The sequence below is a fragment of the Protopterus annectens genome, chromosome 7.part0, assembly GCF_019279795.1.
Source record: "Protopterus annectens isolate FY-2018-M chromosome 7.part0, PAN1.0, whole genome shotgun sequence".
Lineage (NCBI taxonomy): Eukaryota > Metazoa > Chordata > Ceratodontiformes > Protopteridae > Protopterus > Protopterus annectens.
Genome location: NC_056739.1, coordinates 24,740,901 through 24,761,259, shown reverse-complemented (window position 1 = coordinate 24,761,259; position 20,359 = coordinate 24,740,901). Strand labels below are relative to the sequence as shown.

The following is a 20,359-nucleotide window of genomic DNA, read 5'->3' as shown; positions in this document are numbered from 1 at the left end:
CATTTCTTGTGACAGAGAGGCCTACAACTTAAATACTATTATGAGTTCATAGGGGAATACTAGGTTAACTGCCATGAAAGGCCATCTTAAACCTAGCCAGTAATATGAAGTCAGAATTAAACCCTGTACCTTGTGTCTATGAGGTGCAGACCTTAACCATTATGCCAAACCACCCACCTTCATATTCCTTTGTAATTTGTGTGCATCTCATTTATGTAAATGCTGAAACTAAAAGCAGCTTGTGATGCTATTGAGTGTTTATTGCATTTGCTGTTGTATTACAGGGCTGTACTAAGAAGCAGAAAAGTAGTGAACTTGCCAGAGCCTGAAAGAACAGCTAAACCACACAGTGCACCATACCGCTCAACTGTACAGATTTTCACAGAATGTCCAGCTTTTTGCCTCATTTACGTTTCAGACTTTTTACCCTTCAGAAAATTCATGCTGTTGCAAAACCTGTTAGTCTATCAATGTGATAAGTTTGTAAGAGCAATATTTAAAAATTGTACCCATTTTTGGTTCTTTATCCCCCTTTTATTTATTGCTTGGTCCAGATTTCTTGCTCTCAAGAGGTTGAGAGATTTATTTAAGCCTTTGTCCCCCCATTATTTTTGGCTTTTTCACTCAGAGGTTGAGAGGTATGGGCACTGCACAAGCTGGGAAGAGGGGATGGAAGAAAGATATAGCTACCAGGTGTCCCATCATTAGAAGATAGGGGCAGCTATTCCACCTGCTTTTATTAAACACCAAGTAGAGGCCTGTTGTAATTACAGTACATAAGGCAAGGGCCAGCAGTCAGCAGGCTGCGATAAGGAGGCATATCAAGCACTACATCTGTACAGGATAGCAAGCATGAATGTACAGTGCATGGAGCCTAGATATACATACTCCTTTGCTGGCCAATGTAGGCACTGGGAAGTGAAGTGCATATTAAAAAAAAAATTATATGGCCTCCTGGATTACTGCCTTGCCTCATTGGATGTGTCCCTATTTTCCACTGGTTTTCCATTGAAGGGTTGCATAGTGACATTATCCAGGCAAAGCTATTTTTCAGTCATTAGCCAGCCTAATTTATTAGGCACAAATGGCTCTGTCAGGGGTGAGACAGAATAAACACTGGCTTGCTCAGAGTTACATGGTTTGCAAGTGGAGCCTTGCTGCCTTAAAACCAGACGTTGAACGTCAAGAGGTGTAGAAACTGCAGAGGGCATTCTGGTATCATTCACTAAAACTAGATTTTCAAATTCTAAAATCAACATTAATATAGAAGAGCATGTTAGTTGTTAAATCTTTCCTATCCATTTTCCGTTTATGCACTGCTCTTTGAAAGCATGCTTTGCCTTTAAGAGTTATTTAGATAGAATATTTCATAGCATGTGTAATTCATCAACTCCATTTTGCTCTCTGCATTAAACTTTTACTACCTTGTTTTCCAACATAATGATTAGGTGGTTTTAGGTACAGATGTCTTTTTGATGGACAACATTGCAACAAAATACAAGTTTGATGTATTGAATTATTGGAGGAGTTGTCTCATGGTTGGTTCTGGTGTTTAGAGTTAAATAAACCCATTGAAAGTCCCCATCTTTCTAGTGGAAGTATCATATCACCAGTATGAGTTAGAACTTATAATCCAATGGTTCCTTGGCATATCTGTTTAACATGAACCAGTAAGTAATCTGGAACAGTTCATAACTTCCCGCACCAAGAGATTTTACATTTTGCTAAAACAGTCCATAAACTTGCAAGAGTATACTACACTATAAATAATGATTAGAAATATTTTAAATATCAGACACCCAATCAGGTATTGAGAATGAAGCAAAGAACTTTAATGTAAAAAAAGTGTGTTGCTGGTCTGTTGCATTCCCCTATTAAACTGATTGCTTCCTTTACAGACTTAGACCTGCCACTGTTAGATATCCAACTCTCATGCAGCTATACCCTAAGCATACTTTTCTTATCATAGAGAGTTTTTCCCTTATTATAATGTATTCTTACCTGGTCAGGTACATATATAGAAGTACAAGAGTTTACCCTTTGTATGACCTTTGGCTTCCCATGACATTTTGTGAGAATGTTTGGTTTTTTTTTTTCTTTCTTTCTTCATTTCCCACTGCATTTATGATTTTGGCAAAAAACACCACATTAACCAATGCAGCCCAATTTTTCTTCTACTCCACTGAGCCCATAAACCTGGAGAGTCTCTGATGATTCAGACTTTTTTTTTTTTTTTTTTTTACACAACAAACAGTAGATTATTATTCAGAGCCATGCCAACTTTGCTGCTGTAGTTTTTGAGGTTGATTTCCAAATTCTGCTTGGCTAATGAAGTGTGCCATGTTTACCAACATTCCCAGAAGGATTTTCACTATAGTGTTTTGCTTGAATCATTTTGAAATCTAGGGGAGGGGGGGGGGATAGGACATCCCAGCAATGAATGCTATTAGTAGATCGAGCACCCATTAGCTGTAGAAATGTTTACTCTTTCTATAATAAAAAGGCCAAAGTATGTATTATGAAAAGAAGGTAAAGATGACAAACAAAAACAAAATGCTCTGGCATCCTGTATATCCAGTAATTATATGCTGTTTAAGGTGTTTGGACTTCACTACAAATACTTTCTGCAGATAATGTAGAAATCAATAGCTCACATTTCTTTCATTCTTTGATAATCAACATAATAACCAGGAAGCAAAACCAATATTAAACTATCATACCATGTGAGAAGAGAACCTTTAGCTAATAAATAAATTAATGCACCCCAGCTCCATTTCAAAGTTATTTCGCTTGTAGAACAGTAAGCTAATAATCACCTTTTATAGCACAGCAGATCAACACTTGTGTTTTTTTTCCCCCCTTCCAGACTTGCTTTATTTAGTTATTTGTTCATGACCCTTTAAAGGACTAGAAATCTGGACAAGAAAATATCCCCTTCTACACTCCTTACTATTAAGTCACCAAAGAATGCTAGATAGCCAAGAGCCATTTGGGTGAGGCTGTTTTAGGTGACAAGTTACAGAAAGGTGGTCACAGCACAACCTGTAATGGAACTTTTCACCCTTACACTCAGAGTCTGCTGGTGATGCTGGGCAGCAGCCCCTCTATGCTTTAACTATTATGTTTAATTTTAGCCAGCTTTGAACACCTTGAATGAATTGTGGCAGTTGATTACTGCCTGCTTCAGTCACTTAGCTGTCAAAACTTCCTAATTTGATTCCGATCACAACTCCACTATGAGCAAATGTTCCACACTGCCATGTGAAAGCAGATCGGTAGTGGATAGGTGTTGTGATGGTCTGCATTGTTAAAAAGACTAGAATAAAATACATCTACTGGAATGTGAGCCACTACATCCACGTTTATCTCTAACATATAAAAACGAAAACCAATTACATCTGCAATGAGAGCCAGTCAAGGTGCAGTGTGGACAGTTGTGCTGAAATTATCAACAGCAATGAAGGGCAGATCACACCGTTTTACTACAACACACACAAATTACAAATAAAATAGCAGCAAGTATGTTAGAAAGATGGGATCAGCAAATTGACTGGTAAGCACTTGCTGGAGAGAAAGGATCAGGTCATTGAATTGAAAAAGTTACGATAAGCACTTAAACAACTTACTTTGTTTTATTTGTGATGAAAGCATACCCAGTTTAGTTATTTCTTAGTTTTCCTTTTGATAATATCTTCATCAGAGTAACAAATCATTACTGAGGGAGGTTAGTATTGTAATGAAATTGTTCACTTATCCAACTTAAAAGATAAAGTTATAGTAGATCATGAATTAACACCTTGTTTCCAAGATCGGTTTCTATTCATTCATGCCACTCTGGCAGCTATCTATATTCATTTTTCTTTCTCTGCACCCATATTTTGATTACCCACATTTACAACATTAATACCCAACCAGCTAGAGAGAGAGTGTTATATTGTGAATAGTTAGCCACCACTAGTTTGTCTATTTCAGTTTTTATCAGATAAAATGGGCCGAAACAACTGCATCACCTTTAAGCATGACCCAAAAGAAAATTTAAAAATTAGACATTTTGAAACCCAGTATAACCACTTGTAGGGCATCTCTGGTACTGGCAGTACAGTGTGCCATTTTACTTGGCAAGCCTGTAAGGACCAGATGTGGAAAGCATCTTCAGCAGTAATATTATGGCCTTACTTTTCTGACTAAATTTTGCAAAAAAGGAGCATATTTACTATCATGAGAAATACAGTCAGTTTCTTAAAAATTATATGCGCACATGAAAAAAAGCATTGGGTATAAACCCCCAGTTTGTCTGCTGTGCCTTAACCGTCTTGCATAGCTAACACTTCAGGAATTTCACACTTTGATCAAGAAAGGTTACCCTTCCTTGCAGTACAACTTTATATTATGCGTGTGTGTTGTTGTTGGGGGGGGGTTGCATGTTGTATTTACACACATGCCTAGACCACAAAAATGTCTACAAAAGAAAAATGATTAAACTTCCAGCTTTCAATGACAGATGCAAAGGCAGGTGATGCGGAATGAAAAGCACAAACAGTCCCAGGGGCTGATTAAAAGTGTGGGCTGTACAGCTAGTAGTAAAAAGGTCACACTCCCACAATACAGTATTTTGTGATTCAGAAGCAAATTAGCCATAAGGAAACAACTCATAAGGGGTTAATTTGAATGTCTCTGAATCACAATACCTACCATGAAGAGCAGATCAGCATTTCCTAGTAGGTAACTGTTGGCGGCCATATTGTGGAAGCAGAAGCACCCCCCAGTCATTCACATACACAAGCACCCCCCAGTCACTTACATACACAGCACACCAAAGTACCCCCCCATCACACACAAAGTACATCCCATACTTGTCCCTGTTGTCAGATCATTCACAATGTCTCCTGTCCCCCTGCCTTTGTAATTCACTGATGTTTACAGTTCAGTTATTAATGCTAGACATTTACATTTTGCACTTCATACCTCAGTAAATGCATTCTTTTAAACTCTTCTAGTAGGTTTTGGGAGGTATAAACATGTCCCTCACTCTCCCTCATTCAACAGGATATGTTGCGAGTACTGCATAATGCCAGAGGTCTGTAATATGTTTTAAACACATACCTGTTGCACTAAATTTGGTAATGCAGAGGGCCCTTGTATCAAGAGTGCATGATTTAAATCCATTCCCTGGTAGCTAGTGATTCTTCACAACTTTTATTCAATCTGCCTCTAGGTCCCTCCATACCACGTTTCCATGGTGGCTAGTGTTTCCCCACCCCCCCCCCCCGATCTCCATAGTGATTAAAGTGCCATTAGGGCATGAGTGTTAGGAAAAGCTCTGGTGGCCAATGTTCCCCCCATGCCTGCATTACAGTTATCCCTGGTGGCTTGTTGCCCCCCCCCCCACATAATCTTGTAGACTCTGCTCTTTAGTCCAGAGGTGTGCAGAGGTAGGAGAACCACCCCAACATGCATCACACTCCTCTATTCCTCTCCTTTCATAGCAAAACAGACCAATTAGTCAGGCATTTAAAGGTACTTCAACTCTTCTGACAAATTTACATAAGCAATAACAGTATTGAAATGCTAAGCTTTCAGTGGTTATTTATATGTTTGATACTACATTAAGGTCATCTTAAGATTTAGAGAAAAGTCAGAAAATAGCTTCTTGTGAAGTATCACCACGTTTACCATTTTCTAACCCCCTCCCCACAGGACCGAACTGCAGAAAGACAGACAATGGGCAACCTTATCAACTAGGTGCACGGATATGTTCATAAAAAAAAGAAAGTTATGCTTTTTTGTGACATCCTCCTGGGGGGGGGGGTGCATATTTGATATACATAGGCCCATGGGAAGAGATTCCCACTGACTGAGTCAATCCTTACATCATTACAATGCGTGAGCATTTTGATGTGACCATTGATGGCAACCATAATACACAGCTGAATTTATTATGTGTTCTGAAACTTAAAACATTAAGAAAAGGAAATCTGAAGCATTTACCTGTGTTTAAATGTGCACACACACAAAGTCAGTCATGTGCATTTAAACACAGAATTGCACACCACATATAGTGTTCTATATGCTACATACGTTCTTATACACTAACATACACACATATATGTGTGTATGTACAGACACACAGTTACAAAATTTCCATTTAGATTTGCTTTTCCTTAAAAGACATTAAGTATACACACAGGCATATAATTAGTTCTCTGTTACACACATGCATATGAGCATTTATTACTTATCTTTGCTACTGTAGCTCAAGTCTACTGCAGCTCAAGTCATGGCTGGAAAGGGTCCTGGGACAAGTTCACTTTCCTGGTTACAAGTATAAACAAATATGGAATAGAAAAAACAGGGGGGGTGAACATGACAAAAATATCAAGGAACTAGTAAAGCACATTTTTAATTGTGCATCATTCAGGAGATTGGAGGAAAAAAAAATTCTAACTGAAGGTATTGGGAAGTAGCAGACGGACTTAAGATTGGAGTCCTACTACTGGTCACCTGTAAATGTACAGCAAGGATCATTTACTGCAGTGAGTTTTCACACCTCAGCATGGGAGTGTGTGTGTGTGTGTGTGTGTGTGTGTGTGTGTGTGGGGGGGGGGGGGGGGGGGAGGTCTGTCAATTCTTTAAGAACTACAAAATAATTATAAAAGCATGCCATTTACCTACTTTTTTTGTTGTTGTTGGAAGTAGCCAGCAGCTATTTATAGCAAAAAGCAAGCTCTGGCAGACACACAAATGAGGCTCAGTCAGTGAAGTAGCAGATCTGTTACAGAAGGTGTGTTTAGATAACACTGCTTCACAGTTCTGCCATTCTGACTTAATGGCATGAGAAAACACCACCACTTCCTTATGTCTGGCATGAGTCATATAAAGGAGGACTTGAAATGTATTCTGGGAAGGATGAAAGCAAGAAAATAAGATCACGTTACCAAGGCAGGCCCAAACATCCACCATCTCGAGGGAGATGCAAGAAAATTGTAAAAGAAGCACTTGGGAGTGATTATGAGGTATTAATGTAGCTCAGCAAAAGATACAATGAAAAACATGTTTAAATTTGCAAGACATTTCTTGTAGGCACATATGGAAGAAGGCAGACACTGTTTAACAGCTTTTAAAGCTCTTACTCCAGTGCAGTACTTGGCTTCTGGCCACTGCCTATATGACAGTTCTTAATGTTTCACATATCACCCCCCCCAACTTAGTAGTAGTAAATCAGAGTAGCTGAAACTCCATGTGCTACAATGACATGTTCAGATCTCTCTGATCATAATGTAGTCATATGCTTTTAAAATGAATAGTTCAGTTTTCACTGTTCTCATGGCAAAGTTCTTAACATCCAGGTCTCCAAAACATAACAGCTAGATTATGACTGGAGGCTTGATCATAAACCTCTGGTTCTATAGAAATGCAAGTCTCTATGCTACACATACATTTACACATTAATTCATAATGCAACACAATTATACTCCAAATTCAGGGAAAAAAAGAACTCTTTATGCTTTCAGATGCGATAAAAGTTGTTTAAAGTTTTGTCAAGTGAAGTTTAACCTCTACCCTCACACTAGAGTGTTAACTATGGCCTGTGCCAGCTACCGCAGAAGATAAAAGTAGCTTTAAAAGCTGTTTGACACCACTGTCACACTCACAATCAAAGCAGTGGCGCGTCAAAGTGCCTAACAGCTTTTAAAGTCACTAATTTCTCAGGGGAAACACTTAGCTGTTCCACGCAGACAGCAAGTAGAGATATTGCATTGTTGTAGCTTTCAAAACCTTAAAATACACTTCTTACTCCTACACCTTTTTTTTCTGTAAATGGCAGTACATGAATCAAACCTCCATGCAGTGCCAAGAACTATGACTGGGTTTCTCCAATTGCAACTCTTACTGTGTGTTCAGGACATAAATGTTAGGAAATTTAAAGAGAGTGAAGCTCTTCCATGCTGATAGCACACAAGCTGGTTGTGGTTGGAGACCCAATTATAAATTTATCTAGATATATTAAAAGACATGCACAAGATATAGTAGAGGCAGGATTTAGATCCTATCATAATGCATGCATAATGTGCATGTTACTCTATCTATATAAAACATGCACACATGCATATAGATATTATATGACCACACGCACGATTTTCTTACTTACAGTAACTTACATGCACACATGCATATAGATATATGACCACACACACACACAATTTTCTTACTTACAGTAACTTTAACTCCACAATGTTTTGGAAGTCCCTTCACTAGTGTTTTTGAAATGTAAACTGATCCTTTCTTTCATGATTAGGATAAGGAAAGAAAAAACATTTTGTAGGGTGTTTACAGAAACTTCTACAGCTGTTGAAAGTGGTACGATTTCAGATCAGAGTATGGACATGTAAGAGTTCAGTATTCTAAAATCTCAGAAATTTTGGGCAGGGCAAGACCCTCAAGTGTTCAGCCTGCTTCTAGAGGTATATAGCAAATACATCCAAAGTACAAGGCCTGTGTATGAAAGGGAGAGGTTTAAATTTAGCAATTTTATACAAGTTCACCTTAGAGGGATGTGTTGGCAGTTGCACATTTGAAGCAGTATGCAGAGCTGCTCATAGTTTGGAGCAAAAGGGATTAGAATACAAAGGGTTTGTTGGGAATTGGTGTAGTGATCCCTCATGACATGGTGTGTTCATATAAACAGGAATAGTGCATTTTGGCAGAGGCTGCAAAAACTTAAAAAGTGTTGCTATATTCTAGAGTGATGGGAAACATGAAAAGAAGGCTTTAAATCAGTGCATTAAAACAGTGTTCGCACTGACTGTAGGAGGAAGGTAAGGAAAGAGTGTTACATTTCTATAGAGTGCTCCTTGCTAGCAATACATAGTAAGGTATGTAAAGTAACAGGAACACAGATACAGTCCTTTTCTGCTTACACAACATTTAAATATCACTGTACAGCTGAAACAAAAACTGTCACCTAAATGCTACAACAGACCTTGTTAGCAATTTTGAGAGGAAAACCTTTGCAAGGATCTGACATTTTAACCCGCATAAAGACCTTTTGACATCTCAGCATCTAAACAGCTGCGAATTTCACAACACCTCACTGCCAGGATGTAGAAAGGCAACAAGACAAAACCCAGTATCGGTGTTCCTAAAACTCTATCCAAGGCACAGTCTACATGCTTAATGTGCAGAATCAAAGCACCACGCATGGATACCAACAAGAGATGACCAAGCTGCTCTGGGACTGGTAGAAAATGGTAAGGAACTCATCCCTGCGTAGGGGAGAAGTCACATAAAACACTCAGAAATCATTTCCAAGGCAACACACAGTGGGATGCATTATGCAAACACATCAGCAGAATTGCCAATAATAAACTAGCACATAGCGAGGTTAGGTTCTGCAAACTTTACTGTGGCGTCACTTGTAGGTCATCACAAATAAGACACAAGAAAATAATAACTTGCTTTAAAATGTATTGATTATTTCCATCATAAATAATATTTCTTACAGAGCCAGACTTGCCATCCCACCATTTACCAAGTAACCCTATCCATAGCATTCTAATTTTTTCAAATCACTTGCATTTTTAACTCCTCATAGGTTATGCAATAGCAATGATCAGCAAAAAACTTAAAAGATTTCAAATAAAATATAGCCAATAGCCAGTTCGGTGTTGAATTGTTTTGAACTAAACCTGTGCAGTGTTAATTCTTTTGTTTTACTCTGCCCGATATTCATTCATACAAACTTTCAGTCTGATGCTTATTTATTGATTTTTTCAGTTTTACACAACACTTTTCTTTTCCATTTTCTTAATGATTTTAGAGTAGCATTGTTCATGAAAATAATTCACTTTAATATTTTGTGTGTTTATAGCAAGTAGATACCCATTAACTTACAGAATTTGCATTAACATGCAGCAGTTACAATACATTTTTCATATTAAGCATACGTTTGCAATATTTGAAAAATAAAAAAAATGGCAAGCAAGCTAGATTTTCTATTCTAATACTATATTTACCAATATTTAGTATAGTAAGTTAATAAAAGAGGAAAGAAAACATCAGATCCATAACACTATGGCATATTTTGCCATTTGAAAGCATCAGACAGTGAAAACAGCTATACCATTTCTAAACCAGATAATGCAGTCACTGCTGTTAAAAACTGTGCAGTTTGCAGACTGTGCACTCTCTGTGAGCAAATAAAGGTTCATCGCCAGACAAGAAAACACTCTTGGCAGAGTAATCTTTCTTAAACATAGTACAGTGACTTACCACGCAGGAGAACTTCACAGTACAAAGAAATCTCAGCAAGAACCAAGCAATTCACACTAATAATTTCCCAGTCTGAAGAAGAGACTAGTTACAGTTCAAATCTCACCAGCAGGACCAGGGAATAACAGTGCTTAAACAGAGCAGGTCTCAAAGCAAAGCGTACATTAATTCAATCAGCACTGAAAGAATTTTATTCGGCTCCTGATCAAAATAAGCAAGCTACCATTTCCCCCTAGTGTCAACAGGCTGCTAAAGAAAGCATTTTCAAAACTAGTACTTTTTAAGGTGGGATGCTAATTTCAGAATTCATCCTCTGCTCTATGTGCACGTGCATGATTTTGCTCCTGTTAGCATAAAAAAGAAGGTTGTAAAACATTTTAACCAGTAAGCATGCTGGGGTCATAGAAAACTTTTTTACAGCCTTTTTCTGTTGTGAACTACATTTTATTTCTTATTACACATTCCAGAGAATAACCAGGAAAAGCTTCTCTAAATCGGGTTGGTTAAAGTTTCACTGTAGAAACCAACAACAAGAGCAGCAGAGGAATGCCATTATCTCATAAGCAGCTCCCTATTCCTTATTACACAGGCAGGAACCACAGGTGTTTTAAGCTCAAGTTACCAAGTAAACTCTGTATTACTATTACAAATCTCTCCTTTTTCTACATGACAGCAAATCAACCCATACAAAAGTTGCAAGCAGTTCCTATGATGCTAAACTTGTATTACTTTAGCCAACAGACAAGCATTATTAAGTATGCTTAATTAGCAATACTTTACCTGGCTCAGTTATACTTGGACTTTGATCAGAAGGCAAAAGGAGATAGTCCTTACACGTTTCTACACCCAAGCCAGGGGTATTCTTCCGGCAAAGCTCAGTGACAAGTCGGATTGCCTGATGACACAGGTTGGCATTATCCTCTTTACTGGTACTCATTTCCTCCACACCATCCTTTACACACCTCTGCCTAGTTTTCTGTGGTGAGTAAGTTGAAAAATGGTCTCCTACTATAACTGTCAAGAAAGGATTACTCCTTTGTAAAACAGTTTAGATCTCTAGTGCAACCAGCCATAAAGACCTGAGGTATCCAGACCCTCATTAGAATAACTATTCAATAGCCTGAGGCCAATTTGCACAAACCCCTGCTTTGTGAAATTCAACTTCTCCCTTTGTGATTGTCTTATTGCATCTGAGATCAGCTATCTATTTACAGCTAAGGCGTGGTTACTTACAAAGAACCTCCTACTAAAACCAGTGTGGTACCCCAATGTTAAATTTTAAAGAAGCAGTGTACTCATGAACTTTGTTCACCCTACCTAAATAATACTATTTTTTATTTTTATTTTATTCATGTTGCAGTAGCTGAGACAATGCCATGTTTTACTGCAACAGTAGCATATCTACATAGCATAAAATCATTACCCAGGAAACAGCTGCAGGATTTTGAACTTAAATACACTAAGAGACTGATTAGAAACATAGATTAATCACTGAACTATTCTGCACCTAAGTGTAGTCATTTTTTTATATTATAACAGAAGGTGATTTATACGCATTCCAAACCATAGATGTTACTCTTAAGTTGAGCCCCCATCACAAATGCTGCAGTGCAGAGATGGGGGCAAATTCCTGCAGCAGGTGCCCTTCAGCAAAGATGGAAGGTTCATTCTGTTGATTCCTGGTGGCTATCCAGAAAGAATTCTAATGACCTACAGCTGAAATTGCTTAAAAGAGACATCTCCTAAAAGCTGAATATAGCATGCCAGAAATCTGAAATTAACCTTTAGTGTTCTGTTATATTGTCTCTCTTACCCAGCCTGGTTTATGGTGTTTAGTGCTCAGAATTATGCATTAACAACACAAAGCTGTAATTCCATCAATGTTTAAGGTGACACCAATGAGACTGAAAGCACAGAGCAGCAATTTTTCATTGATATGTCTGTTTATGACAAGACAAGTATTACTTTACCATGCATATTGTATTTGTGTGAATTACTTCAGTGCTTTCTGCCATTTGCTGTAGTCAATTCAGAGAGAACAGCAACCGTGACATAATAACAAATGATATATCTAGTAATTTTATAACTGTACCGCATGTGTTTGACTACTGTGCTATTTTGGAAGAATGCTGTACTCAGGCTGGTATAACAACATCAACCATAATGCTGCAGGGCATATTAATATCCCCATTTGTTGCATGAAACACACACACACGTATATCTATCTACAGATAAATATCTCTCTCTCCTCCTCTGTGTGTGTGTGTGTATATATATATATATATATATATATATATATATATATATATATGAATGTATGTCAATATATGGATGTAAGTCAATATATAGAAAGGTAAACACATCAAAAGACAATTGATCAAACACAACTTGCTAATCAGCAGCCTATCAAAAGTAAAGTAAAAAGAAACCATTGTTTTTTGCAGATGGGCAAGCCCCCCCTGCACTCCCATATTCCCTGCTAAATATATATGTGTATATACATATATATATATATATATATATATATATATATATATATATATCACACTACAACAGGGAAAGGCAAGTTCCCTGATTTCCACTGTACTGCGATCTCAAATAGTAGAAAAGTTAGTATGTACAATCAGCTGCTGATTCAACCATCATATCATCATTTTTTTTTCCATTCGACAACTTGTACACAATACACACACACACACACACACACACACACACACACACACACACGCACCCATAGATTCATAGGTTCATAGGTTGGTACTAGGCTATCAGCCCTAGAGCCTATACAAGCCTAGCCATAACAATTCCCTGGCTATTTCTTCCCACAGTATTTACTTCCCTGGACCCCTGCCTAGCAGGGCGACTGCCGTGATCCGTGGGGTGAATTTCCTATCTCCCATCCAATCATTAAGGTTCCTTTTGAAGAGGGCCAAAGAGGTGCTCTGCTTGACATGTATGGGCAGACTGTTCCAGAGTCTGGGGAGTCTCTGGGTCAGGAACCTATCCCTCCAGCATGTTTTGTTCATTGTGATGACAAGGTTTAGATCCCTGCAACGTGTGGAACGTGAACGGGATTGGGATTTCTTTAAGTGTAGCATGTGCAACAGCTCTGGGTTTGACATGGCCTTGTATGTTAAGCAGAGATCGCCTCTGAGTAGACGATATGCGATGGAGTATAGGTGGAGTTTTTTTAGATGGTCAGCATAGAGCATCTGCTTTAGGCCTGTGATTTTTTTAGTGAGGTATTTCTGCAGCCTTTTCAGTTGTTGCAGATGTCTTGAGAGGTACATACCAAATGGGGCGTTGTATTTTATAATGGGTCTAATGAGGGATGAGTACAGTGGGATAATGACTTCCTTTTTTCTGGATAAAAAGCCCTTAGTGATGAGATGTGCCACATAGAAGGACTTCCTGACTGTTGTGGCAATGTGGTTATCGAAGGTGAGACCACTGTCCACCTGTGTCCCTAAGTCTCTTATCACACTTTCAGTGTTTAGTGTACTGCCACCTATGTGGCAATTCAGGGGTACATGTTTTTTCCCAAAGGGGATAACTATACATTTTTTGGCATTGAGCTTGAGCCCATGGCTCTGGCACCAAGCATCTGTTTTTGTAAGGCCCTTTTGTAGAATATCCACATCATTTGGGGATTCAATCATGACTCCCAGTTTGCAGTCATCTGTGAACTTTGTTAGCCAGAGTCCCTTAGTGTTGGCCTGTACTTCAGAGAAGTAGATGCCAAATAAGATCAGTCCCAGGAATGAACCCTGAGGTACTCCACTTGTCACTTGTCTGGAGCTGGATTTGGATTTGGCTACTTTTACAGTGTGGGTTCTGTCAGTAAGCCAGTTGGCAACCCATCGAGTGATGTAGGGATTAATGCCCAGCTTAGTAAGTTTATCTATGATTCCAGAGTGGGGTATGGTGTTGTAGGACTTGGTGAGGTCCAGGTAGGCTGTGTGGACAACCTTACCCTTGTCCATAGCTCTGGAGACTGATTTGAAGAAGTCAATCATGCTCAGGAGACAAGATCGGCCCTTCACGAACCCAAACTGTGTGGGGTCCAGTGTTTGATGGTTACCAATGTCTTTCTTTATAAGTTCCATGATAATACATTCCATGGCCTTGCAGATCAGGCTCGTCACACTGATGGGGCGGTAGTTCCCGGGATCCAAGGTGGATCCCCCCTTGTGGAGTGGGATAACTGTAGCTGTGCGCCACTCAGTGGGCATGAAGCCTCAGGTGAGGCTATGATTAAACATGACACTTAGGTGAGGTGCCAGTTCATTTTGTAGTTAATGTAGTACACAGCCTGGGATGTTGTCTGGTCCCATGGATACTGTATTCTTAGCGTTGGAGAGTGTGTTTGTTACCTGTGTGGTCATTATTACCGGAATTTGACAATCTTTCGGTATTGAGATGGGCCCTTTAGGGGGTCAGAGGTGGATGAAATTTACACTGAATCAATCTGCCAGGATATTGGCAATATCCTTAGGATCAGTATATTTAATGCCATTCTGTTGTAGCTCAGAGCAGCTATGAGCATTGCCATTTAGATTCTTGACATATCCATAGAATGCCTTGTGGTTGTCTTTGGAATCTTTGGCAATTTTTTTGTCGTAACTAGCTTTGGAGGATTTTATGAGGGATCTCAGCTTCTTACTGAGGCTGGTAAGGGAGTTTTTTGCATCCTGGGATTTTCCTCTTTTCTGCAACAGTTTCTTCCTTTTGTTGTATAGTTTGTTTATGGCAAGGGACCACCAGATTGGCTTCCTTTTTTTGGAGGAGAGCATCTTGGTTCAATTGGGAATGGCACGATTCATGCACGAGTGGATGTGCTTGTACAGTACCTGTAGGATTCAATAGTCGAACTTTCAGTTCCCATCTGCATGGGTGTCATGAAGTTTGTCACTTCTGACTTGAGTAGCATGAAGTAGGCTTTGGAGAAGTTTTTTACGAAGGTTTCCTTACTGGGGGGTGGGGGTGGGATGTAGATGTGAAGGGTGATTAGCTTATGGTCAGACCTGACCAACGAGGGGGTGACCATAGGTGTGGAGCATCAATTTCCCATGTTGGTATTGACCAGATCAAGGATATTGGAGCCCCTGGTGGGACAAAGGATTGGTTGATCCAGAGCGTTCGAATTTATGAATTCCAAGAACCGCTGGGCAAAGGTGTTGGTACATGAGTAGTTTTCCCAGTTAATGGCAAGGTAGTTGAAATCACCCAGTATTAGGGTGTTTGGTTGTATCTTAATATTTTCCAGTATGTTTAGAAAGGTGTAATGAGAATCTTAGGACATGGTGGGGGATCTGTAGCAAGCTACAATTTGGATTGCAGTCTTACCTAGTGTTAGTTGCACCTGGAGAATTTCTGATGCATTGTGTTGGGCAACTAGCATGCTGTTGTGAATATCCTTGGTGAATATGGACACTCCTCCACCTTTAGTGTTTCGGTCCTGGTTTGGTGGCCGAAAAGTGTGGTAAGTTTTGTAGCCTGGTATTGCAGGGGTGCTCTCTGGAGCCTTGAACCAGGTCTCAGTTACTGCACAGATATCGATTTTCTCCATCAATCAAATAAACACTATATAAATAGTATAAATTTCTACAAACACGCACACACACACACACACACACACACACACACAGACACACACACACACACACACACACACACACACACACACACACACACACACACACACACACACACACGCATACACACACATATGCAATTCATGCGTATGTATGTATATATGGTTCCACTTCAGAACATTTAATTCTTATAACATCGAAACTCATAACACTGAGACCATAACATCGAAAACTCAAAACACTGAAAACTCATAACATCGAATTTCATAACATTGGAAATGTATAGCATTGAGTAGTGCATCATGAAACATGTAAATGTTATAGTTTAATCTGTTAATCTTGTGGTATCACTATAAGATGTTGTAGTTTTTACTTATATAGTTATTTATATAGCATAGAAATTTATACTATTTATATAGTGTTTATTTTGCCAATCTGTCCTTGTTTTTGGTACTGCGGTGGTGGTGCTGCGGTAGCGTTGTCGCCTCACAGTAAGATGTTGTCCTGTTCAATTCTCAGCTAGAGCGTCTTCTGTGTGGAGACATGTGTGAATGGACATACCTTCGTTGAAGGTTGTGCATCAGGGCTGGCAACTCGGCACGTAAAAATCTACTGCCAATCGTTAGCAGACGGGAGTTTCGCTGTGGCGACCCCTAACCGGGAAAAAGCGGAAAGACACAACAACAGGTAAGTGATTTAGACATTATGTGTGCATTCTGTATGGTGATCATAATACCGTGGGGTTAGGAAATTAATTTTTTTCCACTGTAGTACGATCTCAGAGTTGGTATATTTAAATTACGGGGGTAGTGGAGGTCAGAGTCCCCCACATGGCGGGTGCAGTGGTTGCTTGCCCCACTGCAGAAATGTAGTAAAAATTGTGTTTGTTAGTTTGGTGGGGTTATAGGTGGAGTGATGTTATTTACATGCGCTTAGTAGTTTTTAATGTTGTGATGCAAAGTTTCAGTGTTCTGAGTTTTCGACATTGTGAGTTTTCAGTGTTTTGGGTTTTCAGTGTTATAGTCTCAGTGTTTTGAGATTCGATGTTATGGGAATTAGATGTTTTGAAGTAAGAACCGTATATATATATATATATATATATATATATATATATATATATATATATATACATATATATATATATATATATATGTGTATATATATATATATATATATATATATATATATATATATATATATATATATATACACATACATATATATATATATATATATATATATATATATATATATATACATATATATATATATATATATATATATATATATATATATATATATATATATATATATATATATATATATATATATATATATATATATATATATATACACACACACACACACATATGGAATTGTCTTATGAAATATAGAATGCTCAAAAAATGCGAACAAAAACAGCAGTATCTAAAATAATCAAAAACTAAAACTAATGTTTTTGCAGGGGTGCAAGCCCCACTGAATCCCTGCACCTCCTGCTAATTATATATACCAATTCCAAGATCACACAACAGCTATCTAAGGAGGGCAAAATCCCTTACCCTGCGATCTCATACAAAAAGCTGCTGGCAAGACCACCATTAAAAAAGTTTACTCGTGAGCATTCATTTTTTACATCACTAAAAAGCTTCCACTCATTAGAATGTTCACTCTACTTACACAATTGTGCAGATTATCAGATGTAATGAGTGAACCTTTTTCTGCTCAGTGACAGAAGGCATTGACTCTGCTAGGCTATGGCTTGCACTTTTTAAAACTCAAACATTATTTCTATGCTCTTGCAAATTTGAGACTTGTATGCCTCTCTAGGTGTTTAAAAGTTCTAAGCAGTGATTTTTAAAGGTATGATTGACAGACTCTGTGAGTAGAATTCCAAGACAATACCTGCACGTATAGGGCCAGTGCAGAGAAGAATGAAAGGAAGTGGACAGATTCTGAGTGAGACACAATTACGGACCAGTGGTACAGAAGTGATCAATAGCAGGCAAGCATCTCATACGCAGATGTGCATAACTGATCTGTGCAGCATGAATGTAAACACTAACATAGTATGGCAAAAGCCATAATGCATAACAAGGCTGTCCACAGATTCATGATTGCTGGACAGTTACACATATACCTAAAGTAAAAAAAAAAGTAGCAATAAATATAATAAAAAAGTGAAAGCAGAAGGACAGTTCAGTAAGTACTTTCATCAGACTCACTCACTTGGGTTTTCTGTTTTACTTAGAAAAAATACCATGCATAAAGAATGCCATAACAATTAATCCAGAATGTTCAATTCTCAAAAGTACAAATATCTGAAATAACAGATTTCATCACAGTGTCAAATTAGTTTAATAAACCATTACAAATAAAATGTGTGATGCAGGGAGCACGTGGGATGCTACCCACATTGCACAGTTTTAAAACCAAAAAATAAAGAAAGTCCCAGGAGAATAATTCAGCTGAACACTTTATTCACATAAAACAAATAAACGCTGTTAAAAACCATGCGTTTTCGTCTCATAGACTTCATCAGATTTAACATGTGACCTGGTTTTGATACGTTTTATACCCATTTGAATTAATATGGAACCAATCATGATTTCACTCATTTAAATTAATCAGGTACTAATAAAAGTCATCAGAATCCAAACAGTTTAAAATAAAAACAGCTTTAACATGTTCAATACTTGTATAGCATGCTTGCAATAAATAACTTTGTCTAAACATTTTTATTTCATGTTATGCAATCTTTTGATTAAGCTTAAAACCACTAACCTCACAGTTGATATATAATTGAAAAAAAAAACAATTGCATTTTAAAGTAAATAAAGTGTGACAGTGGAGTTATTATTTATAGAACAAAGGGTTGTGGTGTGAAGCCCCTACTATACATATTGGGGTTAAACTGCCATTGTTTGTGGGTTGCTGCTTTTGGTATTTTCTTCTTTATTTTGCAGTTATTCAGTACTGCAATATATTCTGTTATATCACATTTTGAGACCTTAAGCGTTTGGATTATGATTTATAGTATTTTCTCTTAAATTAGGTAATCATTTGCAAACATGCACAAAGAGAAGTGACTCCACTGTGTTGTTACTTGAGCACAATTTGTGTACCCCTACCAACCCACAACACATGCATATACATGTTGTTAGGCTGCAGGCTGTCTTGTCACGGGAGCCTTCCAGGGATTGTGACCTTATTGTGATGGATGAGTCTGACTGCTTCTAGGATCCCTAAAGTTGTGGGATTGGGTGAATTGTACTTCTGTTGGGGTTTCCTTTGATATACTGATTTAAGTAATTGTTTCAGACAAAGAATGGTCAACACAGTTTCCATAATGACTGTTTTTATGATGAATAATAGAACCTTGTCTGGAACAAGGACAGTGGAACTATGTCCATTGTTTCATTCTGGAAATGGAACAGTGGATCAACTCCTTTTTCTTAAATAAATATTAAAGAGATCACAGGCTTTCTTTTTTGACATTTTTTCAATACTTCTCCCAGAGACTTGCTCCATGCTTTCACTACATTCATTCAACTGGCCCATTCATTCCAGCATAACTAGGGCTGGATATTTTTAGTCTAAGCAACAGCTCTGTGACCCAGTTGGACCTGTCTGGTAACTTAGATCGCTCTGTTTCCCATTGACAATCAGTCAGTAGTGAGGGGTCCAGCTTGCTGGTCCTGATAGTGGTATATCCTCTTCCAAGGGGAACACCCCAGCAGTTCCTCCAAGCACACAATTGGTACCTCCCAAGGAGAAGCATGCCTCCATACACTAGTTTCCTTTGGATCTCTAGTGCAAATGCACTACTGTATTCAAAGCTCAGACAACATGGAGCCACACTTGGTAAACAGTGCTCTCACTATGTGCCACCCATGTAGCTGGTCCTTCACATCATAGGCGGCTTGGCTCCTACAGGCACATAGGCTTTTGAGATCATCATCTACATGGATTTTGCAGACCTGGAGAAGGCTCTTTCCTATGTACCCCAATAATGAGGGTGCTACCTAGGGAGCATAAAAAATTTCTAGTATGATGTGCATATGTCACAGATCTGGAGAAGCCACATAGCCATCTTCCATGTACTCTGGAATATCTTGAGGGGGATCCCCAACCAAGATGCTGCATACTGCTTTCTATTTACTGAGCAAGAATTTCAGTTCAGTTATTTAATTTTCTTGGAAAATGTACATAGGAATCACATTAATGTTTATGGCAACAGCAAGAATAAACCTGAGCAATTTGAAACAGTTATATTCTTTAGCAGACATAAATTGTGTACACATTTTCAGTGTTAAATGGAATACATTCAAGGCAGGCATAGGACTTTGCCAAAGATGTGTCATATCTCAACTCCCATTAATGATTTTTAGGAAAGTGTATGAAGATGCAGCCAAGGTTTTCAGAATATTTCGTTTCATGTCATAAGGGATGCATCTTTATCACTTGCAGAGGATGATGCCTCCCAGGTCTCAGGT

At 38.3% G+C, this 20,359-nt stretch overlaps 1 protein-coding gene across 1 annotated transcript in view; it reads right to left on the bottom strand.

Annotated features, from left to right (window-relative positions):
• Window positions 1–11,634, bottom strand: part of SYT6 (synaptotagmin 6) — a 1,631,223-nt gene extending 1,619,589 nt beyond the window's left edge. The window contains exon 1 of the mRNA XM_044076454.1: window positions 11,050–11,634. Coding sequence (XP_043932389.1) covers window positions 11,050–11,206 — 157 coding nt within the window. The 5' untranslated portion in view covers window positions 11,207–11,634. The remainder of the gene's footprint in view (window positions 1–11,049) is intronic.
• Between the last annotated feature and the right edge of the window lie 8,725 nt (window positions 11,635–20,359).